Below are 14,798 nucleotides of genomic sequence, written 5' to 3' on the forward strand. Positions count from 1 at the left end.
TTTTGGTCACTTTTGAATGCTGGCGGTGCTTTCACTCTAGTGGTAGCATGAGACGCAGTCTACAACCCACACAAGTGGCTCAGGTAGTGCAGCTCATCCAGGATGGCACATCAATGCGAGCTGTGTCAAGAAGGTTTGCTGTGTCTGTCAGCGTAGTGTCCAGAGCATGAAGGCGCTACCAGGAGACAGGCCAGTACATCAGGAGACGTGGAGGAGGCCGTAGGAGGGCAACAACCCAGCAGCAGGACCGCTACCTCCGCCTTTGTGCAAGGAGGAGCAGGAGAAGCACTGCCAGAGCCCTGCAAAATGACCTCCAGCAGGCCACAAATGTGCATGTGTCTGCTCAAACGGTCAGAAACAGACTCCATGAGGGTGGTATGAGGGCCCGATGTCCACAGGTGGGGGTTGTGCTTACAGCCCAACACCGTGCAGGACGTTTGGCATTTGCCAGATAACACCAAGATTGGCAAATTCGCCACTGGCGCCCTGTGCTCTTCACAGATGAAAGCAGGTTCACACTGAGTACGTGACAGACGTGACAGAGTCTGGAGACGCCGTGGAGAACGTTCTGCTGCCTGCAACATCCTCCAGCATGACCAGTTTGGCGGTGGGTTAGTCATGGTGTGGGGTGGCATTTCTTTGGGGGGCCGCACAGCCCTCCATGTGTTCGCCAGAGGTAGCCTGACTGACATTAGGTACCGAGATGAGATCCTCAGACCCCTTGTGAGACCATATGCTGGTGCGGTTGGCTCTGGGTTCCTCCTAATGCAAGACAATGCTAGACCTCATGTGGCTGGAGTGTGTCAGCAGTTCCTGCAAGAGGAAGGCATTGATGCTATGGACTGGCCCGCCCGTTCCCCAGACCTGAATCCAATTGAGCACATCTGGGACATCATGTCTCGCTCCATCCACCAAAGCCATGTTGCACCACAGACTGTCCAGGAGTTGGCGGATGCTTTAGTCCAGGTCTGGGAGGAGATCCCTCAGGAGACCATCCGCCACCTCAACAGGAGCATGCCCAGGCATTGTAGGGAGGTCATACAGGCACGTGGAGGCCACACACACTACTGAGCCTCATTTTGACTTGTTTTAATGACATTACATCAAAGTTGGATCAGCTTGTAGTGTGGTTTTCCACTTTAATTTTGAGTATGATTCCAAATCCAGACCTCCATGGGTTGATAAATTGGATTTCCATTGATTATTTTTGTGTGATTTTGCTGTCAGCACATTCAACTATGTAAAGAAAAAAGTATTTAATAAGATTATTTCATTCATTCAGATCTAGAATGTGTTATTTTAGTGTTCCCTTTATTTTTTTGAGCAGTATATTTTGATTTAACACTTTTTTGGTTACTACATGATAACATATGTGTTATTTCATAGTTTTGATGTCTTCACTATTATTCTATAATGTAGAAAATAGTAAAAAATAAAGAAAAACCCTTGAATGAGTAGGTGTGTCCAAACTTTTGATTTGTGCTGTATATATTTATAATTTTTTTGGTGTGTGGTATTTTCATTGTTGGACATAAAATGCTGTAAAAAAAACCCACCAGGAAATTAGCTCTGAGTGCTTTTCATTTATGAAATCTGTTCCAAAGTATTTCCACACATAATAGAGAGACACGACGTGATCATATACAAATGTAACCAATGTTTGAAATTATTCTGTTTTAGTCAAGCATATTTTTGGGGGCTTCTTGCATTCAATTTGCAGTCTACAAATTATTTGGAGTTATGTTACGACCGACCCCCGACCATCCGCTCAAGAAGAAATCATCCCGAGGCTGAATGTAGTAGATGATCCCTGTCATATGCCTTGCCACCATGATATGTAGGCCTAACTCCTTTATCACACCTACAGGTTCATTACGCAAAATGGTACGCAGCATCTGGATATGTGTCCAATAAAAGTTCAACATTCACCTGCTACCATTTCTGTCAAGCCCACTACCATACAGTTTGATGCATGCATTCGATAAATCCAACGACACAGAACGTACTGCAACGGCTTCTGCAAGGTAATGCTGCAAGGCAAACGCAGCTTTCTATTGGAAATGAATGTACTTCTGGTGTACCAAAATACAATGATGCTAACGCATCGATCACACCGACAGCATCATTGCATTTTGGTACACCAGAAGTACATTAATTTCCAGTGGAATGCTTAATTTGCCTTGCAGCATTGTGTTGGAGAGGCAGTTGCAGTGTGTTCTGTGTGGTGCATATGTTGGATTTATCAAACGTATGCGTCAAACTGTATGTGTATAACGCTTTGAACACGCCGACAACGTCGTTGCGCAAAATAGTACAGCAGCATCAGATGGATATTTATGCAACAAAAGTTCAACATTCACCTTCTGCTACCATTTCTGTCAAGCTGTCTACGCATACAGTTTGACACAGATTCCAACTTACGCACCACCCCAAACGCACTACAACTGCCTGTGCATCGCAATGCTGCAAGGCAAACGCAGCATTTCATTGGAAATTAGTGTAATTCTGGTGTACCAAAATGCAATGATGCTGTCAGTGTGATCGAAGTGTAACTTGACAGAAATGGTAGCAGAAGGTGAATGTTAAACTTTTGTTGCACACATATCCAGATGATGCTGCGTACCATTTAGCACAACGACACTGTCGGTGTGATCAAGGGGTAAAATGCCACAGTTGCAGAATAAATTCAACATGTGTTTCATCATCACTGTCAAGTGAAGTCCACAAAGCATATAACCAACAGTTACATGACCTACAGCAGGGTCAAGCAAGTTAATGTTTCCGACATTTTCAGACTACTAAACAACTATTGATTTAGAACCACAGAGAGTTATCGCAAGTCACAAAGAAAACAGAAGCTGCCTCCACTATTCCAGCACCATTTCAACTTCAACATTTCAACATAATAAAATCATCTATGCGCAAAATGGCTGTGACAACTGAAAGATATAAAAAACAATACACTCCAATCAATGTAAGCTAAATATGATGTGGCTGTCCATGGTACAGCAGAAAAGAGTTGAGATTAGTAATTGTCATGCTGGGTTTAAAGTAAAAACATATTTTCTCAGCTTTTTTCTCAGTCTATGTTGAGGAGGTCAGAGACCTAGCAGAGTGGTGCCAGGACACCAACCTCTTCCTCAACATGGGCAAGACAAAGGAGTTTAGCGTGGACTACAGGAAATGGAGGGCCGAACACACCTCATTCACATCGATGGGGCTGTAGTGGAACGGGCCGAGAGCTTCAAGTTCCTCAGTGTCCACATCACTAAGGACCTATCATGGTCCAAACACACCAACACAGTCGTGAACAGGACACGACAATGCCTCTTCTCCCTCAGGAGGCTGAAAAGATTTGACATGGACCCTCAGATCCTCAAAAAGTTCTACAGCTGCACCACTGAGAGCATCTTGACTGTCTGCATCACCACTCACTCACACATAACATGTACACACAACTATATGTACATATCTACCTCAATTTCCTCCTACCCCTGTACATCGACTCGGTACTGGTACCCCATGTATATATCCAAGCTTCTGTATCATTGCGTATTTATTCAATGTGTTACTATGTATTTATTTATTTTTGCGTTTTTTGTTGTTGTAAGCAGTTCACTGTTAGGTTACACCTGTTGTTTTTGAAGCGTGTGAAAATTAAATGTTGTTTGATTTGTGTGGCCTTGGCGCTATTCAATGTTTTGGCCACGAGATGGCATGGGAACCTATCTTAATTGTTATCCAGGTAGAGCTTGTGGAAATGTGTGGTCTCCCATTGAGCTGTAATAACAAAGTAATAATGTAATGTATAGCTTACTGCTCTCTTTCGACAGCTGAAGTAAAATAATACTATTTCTAATCTAACAAAGTGTACATGAGTGGGTATATGTGTGGGATATAAATGTAGACTAAACTAAATGACCTAGATTGGCATATGAGGGTGGCCGTTGCTGGTTTAGGAACCAGCTAATATGCTTGGGCACGCTTAATAACAAAAAGTTACACTGTTTTACACATTTGCAACGTTGTTTCAAAGTATACGTCAATCAAAAAAAAAAGTAACAAAAAAATTAATTAATACGTTTAAAAAAAGTATACGTCAATCAAAGTATTTGCGAGTTACAATTGGACAGTTGCTTTGTTGGTAACTCAGTAGGCGTTTCCATGACCAGCATTCAGAGAGACGAAAGAAGCTGCTGCGTACAGAAAATGGCTGACAGATTTTCTAGGTTCAACGAAGAACGTGATTTCCAGGTAATGTTAATCAAATATTTAGCAACTAAACACAATACAGTATAAATAATATCACGATAATAATTGTGCACCTTAATAACACATTTTAAAACGAATCAGGAATCTGTAGTGTGGTTCATAGCCTCGCACTATTCGAGAAGTCTGCAGGTACGTTAGCTAGGCTAGTTAGCAGCAACTTGATAGTCCAGTGTTCGACGAGTTGCATTGCTCTCGAGCTCGTCTTGGCGAGCAATTGGATTTTACACACAACTGCCAATTCTAAGCACGTGCTTAGTGGATACAAATAATGTGTAATTTTGACAAAGTGAACCGAGTGACCTTGGGGGAAATGAGCTAACTACATCGAGCTAGCTAACGTTAGTTGGCTGGCTAGCTGTCACATTGTTGGTGCTGACAATGACAACAATGACAATGTACATTTAGTCATTTAGCAGACGGTCTTATTCAGAGCGATGTACAGTTAGTGCATTCATCGTAGGGTAGCTTGCTAGGTGGTACAAACACATCACAGTAACATTTTCCTCAAAGTAGCTATCAGCAAAGTCAGCTAGTAAGGGGGAAACATGGGTTCTATTGTACTGTAGCCACCATGCATGGAATTACATACCATACCTGGCTGTGCAACATTCGGGCGAGTTGAGAATAATGTGTCATGTTAGCGCTAACTACATGTATCGTTTGTAGCTAGTTAGCTACTGTACGCCGCTTGTTGGTGCAGCACAATGTATTCGCTTTTGTTATTTACTAGTAGGGTACGGATAAGGTGAGCGGATTCCCTTCTCAGTTGCTCGACAATGCTGGGTTTGTTTTGCTTCTGTTCTGCTTATGTCGGATTTACCGGTTATGCCAAGTAGTTCACGCATTTTTTGGCATGTTACTTCTAATGGGCGACAATTTTAACTGTATTGCTGGCAGCACCACAACACTAACTATTAACCTCAACATATGCAATGAATGTATTCAGATTAGTTGGTTTATTGCTTAGCTTGTCTGAAACCCAAGACAGGATGGGGTTGAGTTGGTGTCCTGTTCAGTTTCTGCCTGCGACTGACGTCACCCTTATAATCCGTTGGTCTTCCAGTGTGTAATTTCGGCCTCGGTTGCCAGTGAATACATATAGTATTTAGAATTTTAGTGATTATGTTGTGGTCTTCAGCAATGTTCCCTAAAATGTTTTTAGGCTCTGAGCAAATTTCAGGTCTGCTGAGCGCAAACTTGAACTTTGTGAAAATTCTTTGCAACTTCTTGTATGTGTTTACTGTGAACACTGAGGCTGTACCTACTTTAAATTACACTTTTAACAGTGGCAATGTAGGCTACTATGGCTATTTGATCATAATGTTGTCCTACCAGAGTGGCCTACCATCAAAAACAATGGAGAAAATGCACCCCATAACATTTTAACATGAAAATAGCTGTTCTATCATTCAGCCTACAGTAGCAGCCAATTTGTGGTGTTCAATGTAGGCCTTCATTCCATGAGACTTTTTAAAATAAATATACAAGGCTTGACATTAACCTGTTTATCCACTTGCGCTTCAGACAAGGTGAGTGAAAATGTTGTTTGATCCAAGTAACCACTTTACAAAATGCATTATTATTCCCATACCATTATTACAGATCAGACGAGTTATGCTACCTTCTGCCTATTGGCTACTTAGCTCATTCAAGCCTGTCTCAAAATACAACAGTGCCCCTTTAAGACATAAATAAAGCTCTTTACCTAACTCAGGTTTTAAAGATGTCTAGAAATGTACATGTTTTATTCTCTTGTAGGAAGCAGTCACTCCCCTATTGCTAACTACAAATGACTGGGCTAATAACTCACTAACTAGCAAAGGATATGAACAAAATGTGCACATGTGGCTACATGCAGCTGTAGCTTTGATCTAAAAACAAGCGCATCTACTCACGACCGCTCAAGCTGCAAACACAGTCCAGTTCAAAGTAAATGGCACAGATCCATATGTCAATTGTCTAATTGCATATTGGCCTACTGCAGCTCTGATTGTTTATGTCGCACCAGTCTGTGTAGAGTACGGGCGGAGTAGTGTGTGTCAATGCAATAGAATACTCCTCAGATGTGTTCTGCCTACAACAAAATCTCTTGCGTAGTTTGTTTTGTTTCGTTATGTTGCATTGAAAGTGGCTATTGCATTGATTCGATCACATTTGCCACAGTAAAGGGAATGTTGATAGTGTTAACAGGGAAAACTCTAGAACAGTGGTCATCAACCTTTTCTGAGTCAAAATGCAACCTGAGATCTAACAAGACTTAAAAAACGTAAACCTATGCAAAATTAACCGATTTAAAAACAGTACTGTAGCAATGAGGTTTGTGTTGTAAGCTGTAGGCCCAATACATTATCACCACATATTGGCTTTGCTTGAATTTACCTGCCAGTGCATTGTTCTTGTTTGGGCCATTTAAAAAAATATATATTTAAAAGAAAATTGGGGTAGGCTATATGATCACATTGGTCGGTAATAGATTACTTGTGAAGCACACCTGAGTGAGCATACATTTAAATCATTTTATTTTTATTTTACTGGGCTGATGGTGCCTGCAATCTGGTCAGTCTCAGTGGAGGGAGAGAGCAGCAAACAGAGGGTCTGCCTCTCAATGTCCCTCCGCTTTCCCTTTCCTCCACTGACCAAAAAGTGACAGCTGATAGCTAAACTCGAGTCACACCACATTATTTTTGCCTCCTGCACAAATTCATGTTGTTACTCCTATGAACAGAGAAAGTGAAATATTCCTTGATATTAAAAAAGACCCAAACTGCTAATAATAACGCAAGCCCATAGATACATTTTCCTACACATTCATTACTGCTGTAGTACTTGTTGTAGCACTGAGTGGAAATAAGAAAAACTTCATTTTATGGCTTAAAAGTGTTAAATACAACATGTTGATAGTGCTGAGTAAGAACTTTAACATGAACTCACTCATGAAAACAGCAGCTCTTTGCTGTATTCATTGACCGTTTCTCTCTAGTCATGGTTTTAAACATTTTGAAATCTTATAGTATCAACTTTGCTGTCGCTTTCTTTTATGCCTGCTACGTCACTGCAGACATGATCATCTGAGCCATCTGATTGGCCAGCGTTAGGCCTATAGTGCACTTGATTTGCTCTCTGGGCCCACCGGGAAGGCAGTTTGTACTTTGACACATGAAATGGTTCAAAATGGCAACAGTTCACCTACCCGGCGCGCAGGGCAGCTGAATTGTGTGCACATATCGCAAACAGCCCGAGACAACAAAACCAAAATTAATAGGAACACAAGGCTTTATCATTGGGTTTTTTGCAGAAATGTTTGGCGATCGACTAGGAATGCCTTGGAGATCGCGATCGACTGTTTGGTGACCACTGCTCTAGAAAGTTAAGTTCCATCTCATGCTTCTCTCTGTGGGCAGATATTTCTGCATGCAGTCCTGGGGGAGCTGCACGCTCTGGCTACTGCACGCACGCGCAGTTTAGAGTGAACATTGGTCTTCAGTCATGGTTGTCAAAGTAGCTCAGAGTTTGAGAGATTTAGACAAGTTGTGCTGAATTGTGTGCCACTGTCAAAAATGGGCACGTCCTGTGCCAATTTCTAATATTTTGGCATCGCACCACTGCAATGATCATGTTACAATGAGTCAAATTGGGATAACCTACATACTTTTCAAACTAATTCCCTTGGGTTAAAGCTGCCCAAAGGTCTGGCAAAAGATCTGCTTTCCTTCATGGCTGTGTTGTTTTACTGTACCCTACTTTAGTTGGTGTTGGCACCGGTCTGTGCTTATGCTTGTATTTGTGGGAAGCTGGAGCTATCTACCCACAAGCAGCTTTGGCTGTCTGCTACTCACACTTGTCCTTGACCATGGGAAATGCTCAAACTCTTGTGAAATGTGTGCAATGTCTACAAGTGACATGCTGGGATTATGTATACAGTAATGGAAAGGACAGTCATTATTTTCTTATGGTGCACATAAATAGTGCAGAGGCCGAAGTGTTGCTCTGTCACCACCCTATAGTAAAGTCAACTACTAGGCTGTATAAAGCAGGGCCATGGATGTATACTACAAGTTTATTGTACACTGCATAGTGTTTTCTGTAGTTCATTCAGTTCTCATTGTCCAAGAGATTGTTTCCAAAGGAGGCCTGCCACAGTCAGTCATGCTCGCTAGTTGCTAGGTCCCAAGGTAATATAACTCTGCAAATATAAGGTGTTCGTGATACAGAAAATGATTAAATCATGTGCTTTGATATAGACTACATTTACTTTCTTTATTGGCTGTGTCTGTGATGAATTATGTCTTGCCCTTTAGTCCTCCAATGACTGTCTGTGGCATACTTCCATCTCAAATACCTGCAGCCTATTTGGTGAATGAATGAATTTAGCTCAAGATGTTTCTTAAATATTCATGCCAACACTTCCCTTTTGCAGGGTGTGAGAGAAGGTAGAGATTGTGGGGTTGTCGCTGCAGGTTACATTGCGCAATTGAATGTTGAACGTTTCCCATTAACTCGCATAAATCTCCCTGCTCTGCTCTCACATGCCCTAGCAAGCAAATCTAACCGTCTGCAAAAATGACACATCAGTCATGCCCCTGTATTATGCTTGTTATGAAAAGCTGTTGTTTGTGTTTCATACTGGTTATTTTCTAACGTTCCTGAACCCAGCAGAATTCTGCTCTCCTAATGAGGCTTAGAAGACATTGTGCTAACTGCCCTGTTTTATCCCTATTTGTTTGTGGGTTTTTTCCCCCTGTCACTCACCTCAATTATGGCGAAGGGCCAGGCATCATAGAGGACAGGACAAGACAGGGAAATGGACAGAGAATGACAGGGAGGTGTTTGAGGACTCTTTAGACCAGGGCCCTCCAATCTTTAAAAAAAAAATACAAAAAATGAAATGTCACGAGCTACTAATTTTCTAACTTTCAAATAGGCATCTTCTCTTCTCTCCCCTCCTTCTATAATTCTTGCTACATCTTTGGTGTGTTTTGATATTTATAAGTCTGTGATCAATTTTGTTTTTGTTTAAGCCATGTCTAACTTGACACATTCCTTGAGTGTTTTTAGCAGCCCATAAGAGAGAGATTTTGACAGATGACACTAGGGGCTTATTTTTCTAAGTGATGGCAGCACCTATTTTTGGATGGAAAGTTTTTCTGTTTTTTTATTTGCTTTTGGGTGCTCTTTAACACTTCCCTAATCCAAGACCTAATTGAATGATCCAAGATAAAATACCAGATCAAGAATGTGTAACAAGGGAACAAGGAAATTACAGGAGATTTCTGTTTCCAAACTGTTAGTTATCTAGTGGTCAGCATGTTCGTCAGCTTCTCTGGACTAGAAACAGCACTTCAACAATATTATCTTTGTTTTAGTGTGGACAACCACTGGCCACTCTCATGGTGTCCACAGATCTGTGGCTGGGCATCCTGTGCAGCTGCCGTGGGGGGGGGGGTTAGGTCTAGGAGAGGCAGTACCAGCACACACGGTCTGTTGTGTGGCCTCAGGGCCCAGTGAAGACTGCTCCAGACCAGCTGTTCCCAGCATGCAGTCTGCCAGCCAGAGGCCCAATGAGGCCTCCTCACACCACGCTACCTCCTGTGAGGATTGGAAGACAGAGGCCCAGCCTCACACACCCAGAGCCAAGCCAGTCTGCTGCCGTGATACTACTCAGTCTCAAACTGTCGCAGTCAGTGTTCTCACTTTGCTGCCTTCATTCCCTCTGGAGCATTCTGCATTTCCATGATCTATTGTCTCTCCAAACACTGGGTTTCCAAGAATTTGTGAACTATCTGCTCTCCTGGGTTCCATCATAGTGGGTTTCCCCTAGCTGTGCCCAGACACCCAGTCTGTTATTTTCTCCCATTAGAACAACACTACCTCAACACTATCTCCCTTGATGCAGTTGTTGGCTTGATTTCCCAGAGATAATGAGGGGTTTGAATTGTTCTTTTATGAATGTAGACCACAGAACAAGCTGTCTATCGTACATCTAATACTCCCCTACCTGATCAGTTCTGTGGTGGTTGGATGGTATGGGATACTGGGATTATGGGCTTGAATGGTTCTGGTGAATACAGACCCCGGGGGGAAGTGTGGCACTTACCATCTGCCTTCTCTCCAGTCGGAGCTCATTCCTCACATGCTGCTGAGGCCAGCTTTTTCCCCTTTCGTTAAAGAATATGAAGGGGAATTGGGGAGGGGGCTTGATGAGAAAGGACAATGAGACTGGGCATTCACACCCGGAGTGACCCCATGTTTGTCATGCAAACTCTGCAGCACTTGGGTTTTTGAGATGAAAATGAAATATTTTGTGTTTGATTTACAATGAAGCCATCTACACTTTTCAAATGCTTGATGATGTGGTCAGGGTACAGAAACACAGCATGCAGGATTTGGGTGTCACAGTGTGGACCTCAGAGCCCCTGTATGGCTGCCTGCCTCCTGGTGAGTGTTGGCTCTCTGGTGGGGAGCCCTAGGGCAGGCCATATGTTCCAAAGCTTGTAAGATGGGGCCTGCTTGTGAGTGTGGAAGGCCACTGTTCATCTGAGTCATGTGGCTAAAAAGTTGCTCCATTGGATTGAAACTAAGGGGGATTTTTATGTTTTTTAATAGGGATGCACGACATATCGGTGAACATATGGAAATTGGCCAATATTAGCTAAAAATGCCAACATCGGTATTGGCCGATGTGCAAAACCGATGTCAAAGCTGACGTGCATACCTATATAACGAAGGTACATGATGTAATGACGCCGCGTAAAATTTTGCGCTATACGTGCAACACAACATTCCTAAACTAGCCCACAATGTCTGCTGTGTGGATCGAGCAGTCAACAAGTCAAGCAGTCATTTGAAAGAGTAACAAAATTTCAGTGAGACAACTCAAAGGCGAAATCCATTGAAGCCAAGATAATGGAATTCATTGCCCTTGACAATCAACCATTCTCTGTCGTGGGTGATGTTGGCTTTCGCCGACTGGTCAAACACCGGTTAACACTATCAAGTGCACTATTTTTCCGATGTTGCCCTACCGGAGTTACACAGTAATAGCGTCACTGCTATTAGCTTCACGACATACATACTATGGAACACCGTTTGGGTCTTTGCGTGTCAAAAAAGACACAGTAGCTCTGTCAAAGCTGTACAAACACCGGCCAGTCCTTTAAATTATTCTTAGCAATGATTTAGGAATCCTTGTGAGTAAGTATTAGCTAAGTTGTCACTTGTTGTTCGCCTATTGAAATGGAAAAGTCAGTTCATGAAAATAAATAGCTAGCCAGCTACTTAACCCTGTTGCCCAAAGCTAATGTTATAAGCAGCCAGCTAGCTTATGTGTTGTGAAGCTAGCCACAATAAGGATTAGGCACAATGTGGAATTAGCGGTTTGCCTTCAAATTAAAAGTATATAATTGACAGTGATGCAAATGAATACAAATAGTAGAATTATGCAGTACTTTTATTTTGAAGGCTAACCGCAAAGTTGTATTGGCTAATCCTTATTGTGGCTAGCTTCACATAGATAGGTCCAACCACCATTAACCTCTCTAGGGAAGGGGGCAGTATTTTCACGGCCGGATGAAAAACGTACCCAAATTAAACGGCCTACTACTCGGGGCCCAGGAACTAGAATATGCATATTATTAGTAGATTTGGATAGAAAACACGCAAGTTTCTAAAACTGTTTGAATGACATCTGTGAGTATAACAGAACTCTTATGGCAGGCAAAAACCTGAGAAAAATCTAACCAGGAAGTGGGAATTATGGTGCTTGTAGTCCTTTCAAGTCATTGCCTATCGAACACACAGTGACTTAGGGTTCATTTTGCACTTCCTAAGGCTTCCACGTTTGACATGTTTGAACGAACGTAAATATAACTTTTTTAACTTTTCGTTGTGACATTTTCTGCGCGCTTCCTATATTTGGAGTAGCTAACTGAACGCGCTAACAACAAGGAGCTATTTGGACATAAATTATGGACATTATCGAACAAAACAACATTTATTGTGGACGTGGGATTCCTGGAAGTGCCTTCTGATGAAGATCATCAAAGGTAAGTGATTATTTCTAATGCTATTTATGATTTTAGATGACTCCAAAATGGCAGGTATCTGTATTGCCTAGTGTATTTTTCTGAGCGCAGTACTCAGATTCTTGCAAAGTGTGCTTTCCCCGTGAAGCTTTTTTGAAATCTGTCACAGCGTTTGCATAAAGAAGATGTTCATCTATAATTCTTTGAATAACAGTTTAATATTTTATCAACGTTTATGGTGAGTATTTTTGTAAATTGTTGTGCCGATTCTCCGGCAGTATTTGAGGCAAAATATTTTCTGAACATCACGCGCCAATGTAAAATGGGGTTTATGGATATAAATATGAACTTTATCGGGAAAAAAATGCATGTATTGTGTAACATGATGTCCTAGGAGTGTCATCTGATGAAGATCGTCAAAGGTTAGTGCATCATTTTAGCTGGTTCTCTGGTTTTTGTGACGTCTGTCCTTGCTAGGAAAATGGCTGTGTGCTTTTTCTTGTGTTGGAACTGTCCTAACATAATCTAACTTTATGCTTTCGCCATAAAGCCTTTTTGAAATCGGACAATGTGGTTACATTAAGGAGACGTGTAAAATAGTCGTATGTTTGAGAACTTTGAATTATGACATTTTGTGGTTTTGAATTTGGTGCTCTGATTTTTCACTGGCTGTTGAATAGTGTGAACCGTGGGTCCCACCTCCCCAAGAGAGGTTAATCAAATAAGAACTGTCTTATTAAAGGGTTATTTCAGATGACACCTATCCTATAAAGTTAGCTAGCTATAGCAACTGAAACAGATTGTCGTTTTTGTGGAAGAACATTGTTTGCATCCATGAGCTAGCAAGCTTTTTTTTTATGACCAGCACTGTAGGTGCACTAGACAACTTTACCAGCATCATAGCATACGTATCGACTAATCGTTGTGACATGAAATATGAATGATAGTGTAATCAATGTGTAATAACTACGTAAAAAATGTATGAACATGTTAAATTGTGACATGCAGGCATATTCAGGTCCTGATTGGTCAACAAGCTTATTTGACACGTTAAATAGTATGTTTTGACACGCGAAGACCCAAATGGTGTTCCATAGAAATCCTGGTTGAGAATGAAACGACTGAACAAATGAACAATGAAACAGCACAGCAAGTAAGTGAAAGAAATAGGTTTTGATTATGTTTTACTGGTAATGGGGACATGAATGCCAACAAAATAACTTTTTGGTGTGTGTGTGTGTGTGTGTGTGTGTGTGTGTGTGTGTGTGTGTGTAACCTTTATCTAACTAGGCAAGTCAGTTAAGAACAAGTTCTTATTTACAATGACGGTCTACCCCGGCCAAACCCGGACAACGCTGGGCCAATTGTGCGCCGCCCTATGGGACTCCCAATCACGGCCGGATGTGATACAGCCTGGATTCTAACAGGGACTGTAGTGACACCTCTTGCACTGAGATGCATTGCCTTAGACCGCTGTGTCCATCCGTGTGTGTGTGTGTTAACTATTTAACTGTACTAGAATGCTTAAAAGGCCGCAAACATTTTAAATATTGGTTATCGGTATCGGGTTTTTTGGCAAGGAAAATATCAGGTATCGGCCAAAAATGTCATCGGTGCCCCATTAGTTTTTAACTCTTGTTAGATGATTTTAGAAAGTAACGTTGTGTGTGCATGAGCTTGTATGTTACGCTACTTAGTAGGGCTGGGAATTGCCAGGGACCTCCCGATACAATAATATCACGATACTTAGCCTAGGTGCCGATACAATATGTATTGTTATTCTCATGATTCGATACTATGTTTAAAAAAATTACTGGAGTTTTGGTACAGGGACAGCCAACTAGCGCTAAAATATTGCGAAATTGTAGATACGATGTAATGTCAAAAATAATATCAAAATATGTAACTATGGAGTTACAACTATCACCAGTCCAGGATACCCAGGCGCTCAGTATTCTCCAGGTGTTTCTCTCCTGGTCTACACGAGTGCCCGCTGCCAAGCAACACTGCACATGGAACACCCAGAGATCCGCTAACTTCAGCCTGTGTACACAGACATAGCCACCGTCTCATCCCACCCATCTCATAGAAAGCCCATTGATTTAGACTAAATTGTCATTGGGGCTCAGGCATGTTGCATGTTATAACACTATGCAGAGCATACTGCTCAGTATTCAGAGCAGCCACCGAGTCTCTTTCTAGTCTCTTCCATCAGACTCGGTCTGAGCAGCAGACTTCCCCTAATGTGGGGTCATTCGAGGTAAGCATCAATTATCCATTTCAATGTAGACAGTGGTAGCTCAGTTACAAGTTTAGATTGATGTTTATTTATTTGAATGCCAAAATATTTATTTTGCTTTTGTGAGTGGTGAAATTAGACCGGAGACGGATGAGAGAGGACCAGCAGGCAGCAGTGGGAAGATGAGATTGTGGCAGGAGCTGCAGCTGGTTACACATTAGGCATTCTGATCACTTCAGAAAATCAAGAGTCGTGTGTCCCAAATG

General features: G+C 41.9%; 1 protein-coding gene across 2 annotated transcripts in view; it reads left to right on the forward strand.

Moving 5' to 3' along the window:
- The first annotated feature begins 4,168 nt into the window (after positions 1 to 4,168).
- LOC106607325 (G patch domain-containing protein 8) overlaps positions 4,169 to 14,798 on the forward strand; it is a 38,922-nt gene continuing 28,292 nt past the window's right edge. The window contains exon 1 of one of the 2 annotated variants that reach the window (XM_014204178.2): positions 4,169 to 4,254. In XM_014204178.2, the coding sequence (XP_014059653.1) occupies positions 4,210 to 4,254 (45 nt within the window). In that variant the 5' untranslated portion in view covers positions 4,169 to 4,209. The remainder of the gene's footprint in view (positions 4,255 to 14,798) is intronic. The other variant, XM_045720560.1, reaches the window with a different exon arrangement.

The sequence above is a fragment of the Salmo salar genome, chromosome ssa06 (assembly GCF_905237065.1).
Source record: "Salmo salar chromosome ssa06, Ssal_v3.1, whole genome shotgun sequence".
Lineage (NCBI taxonomy): Eukaryota > Metazoa > Chordata > Actinopteri > Salmoniformes > Salmonidae > Salmo > Salmo salar.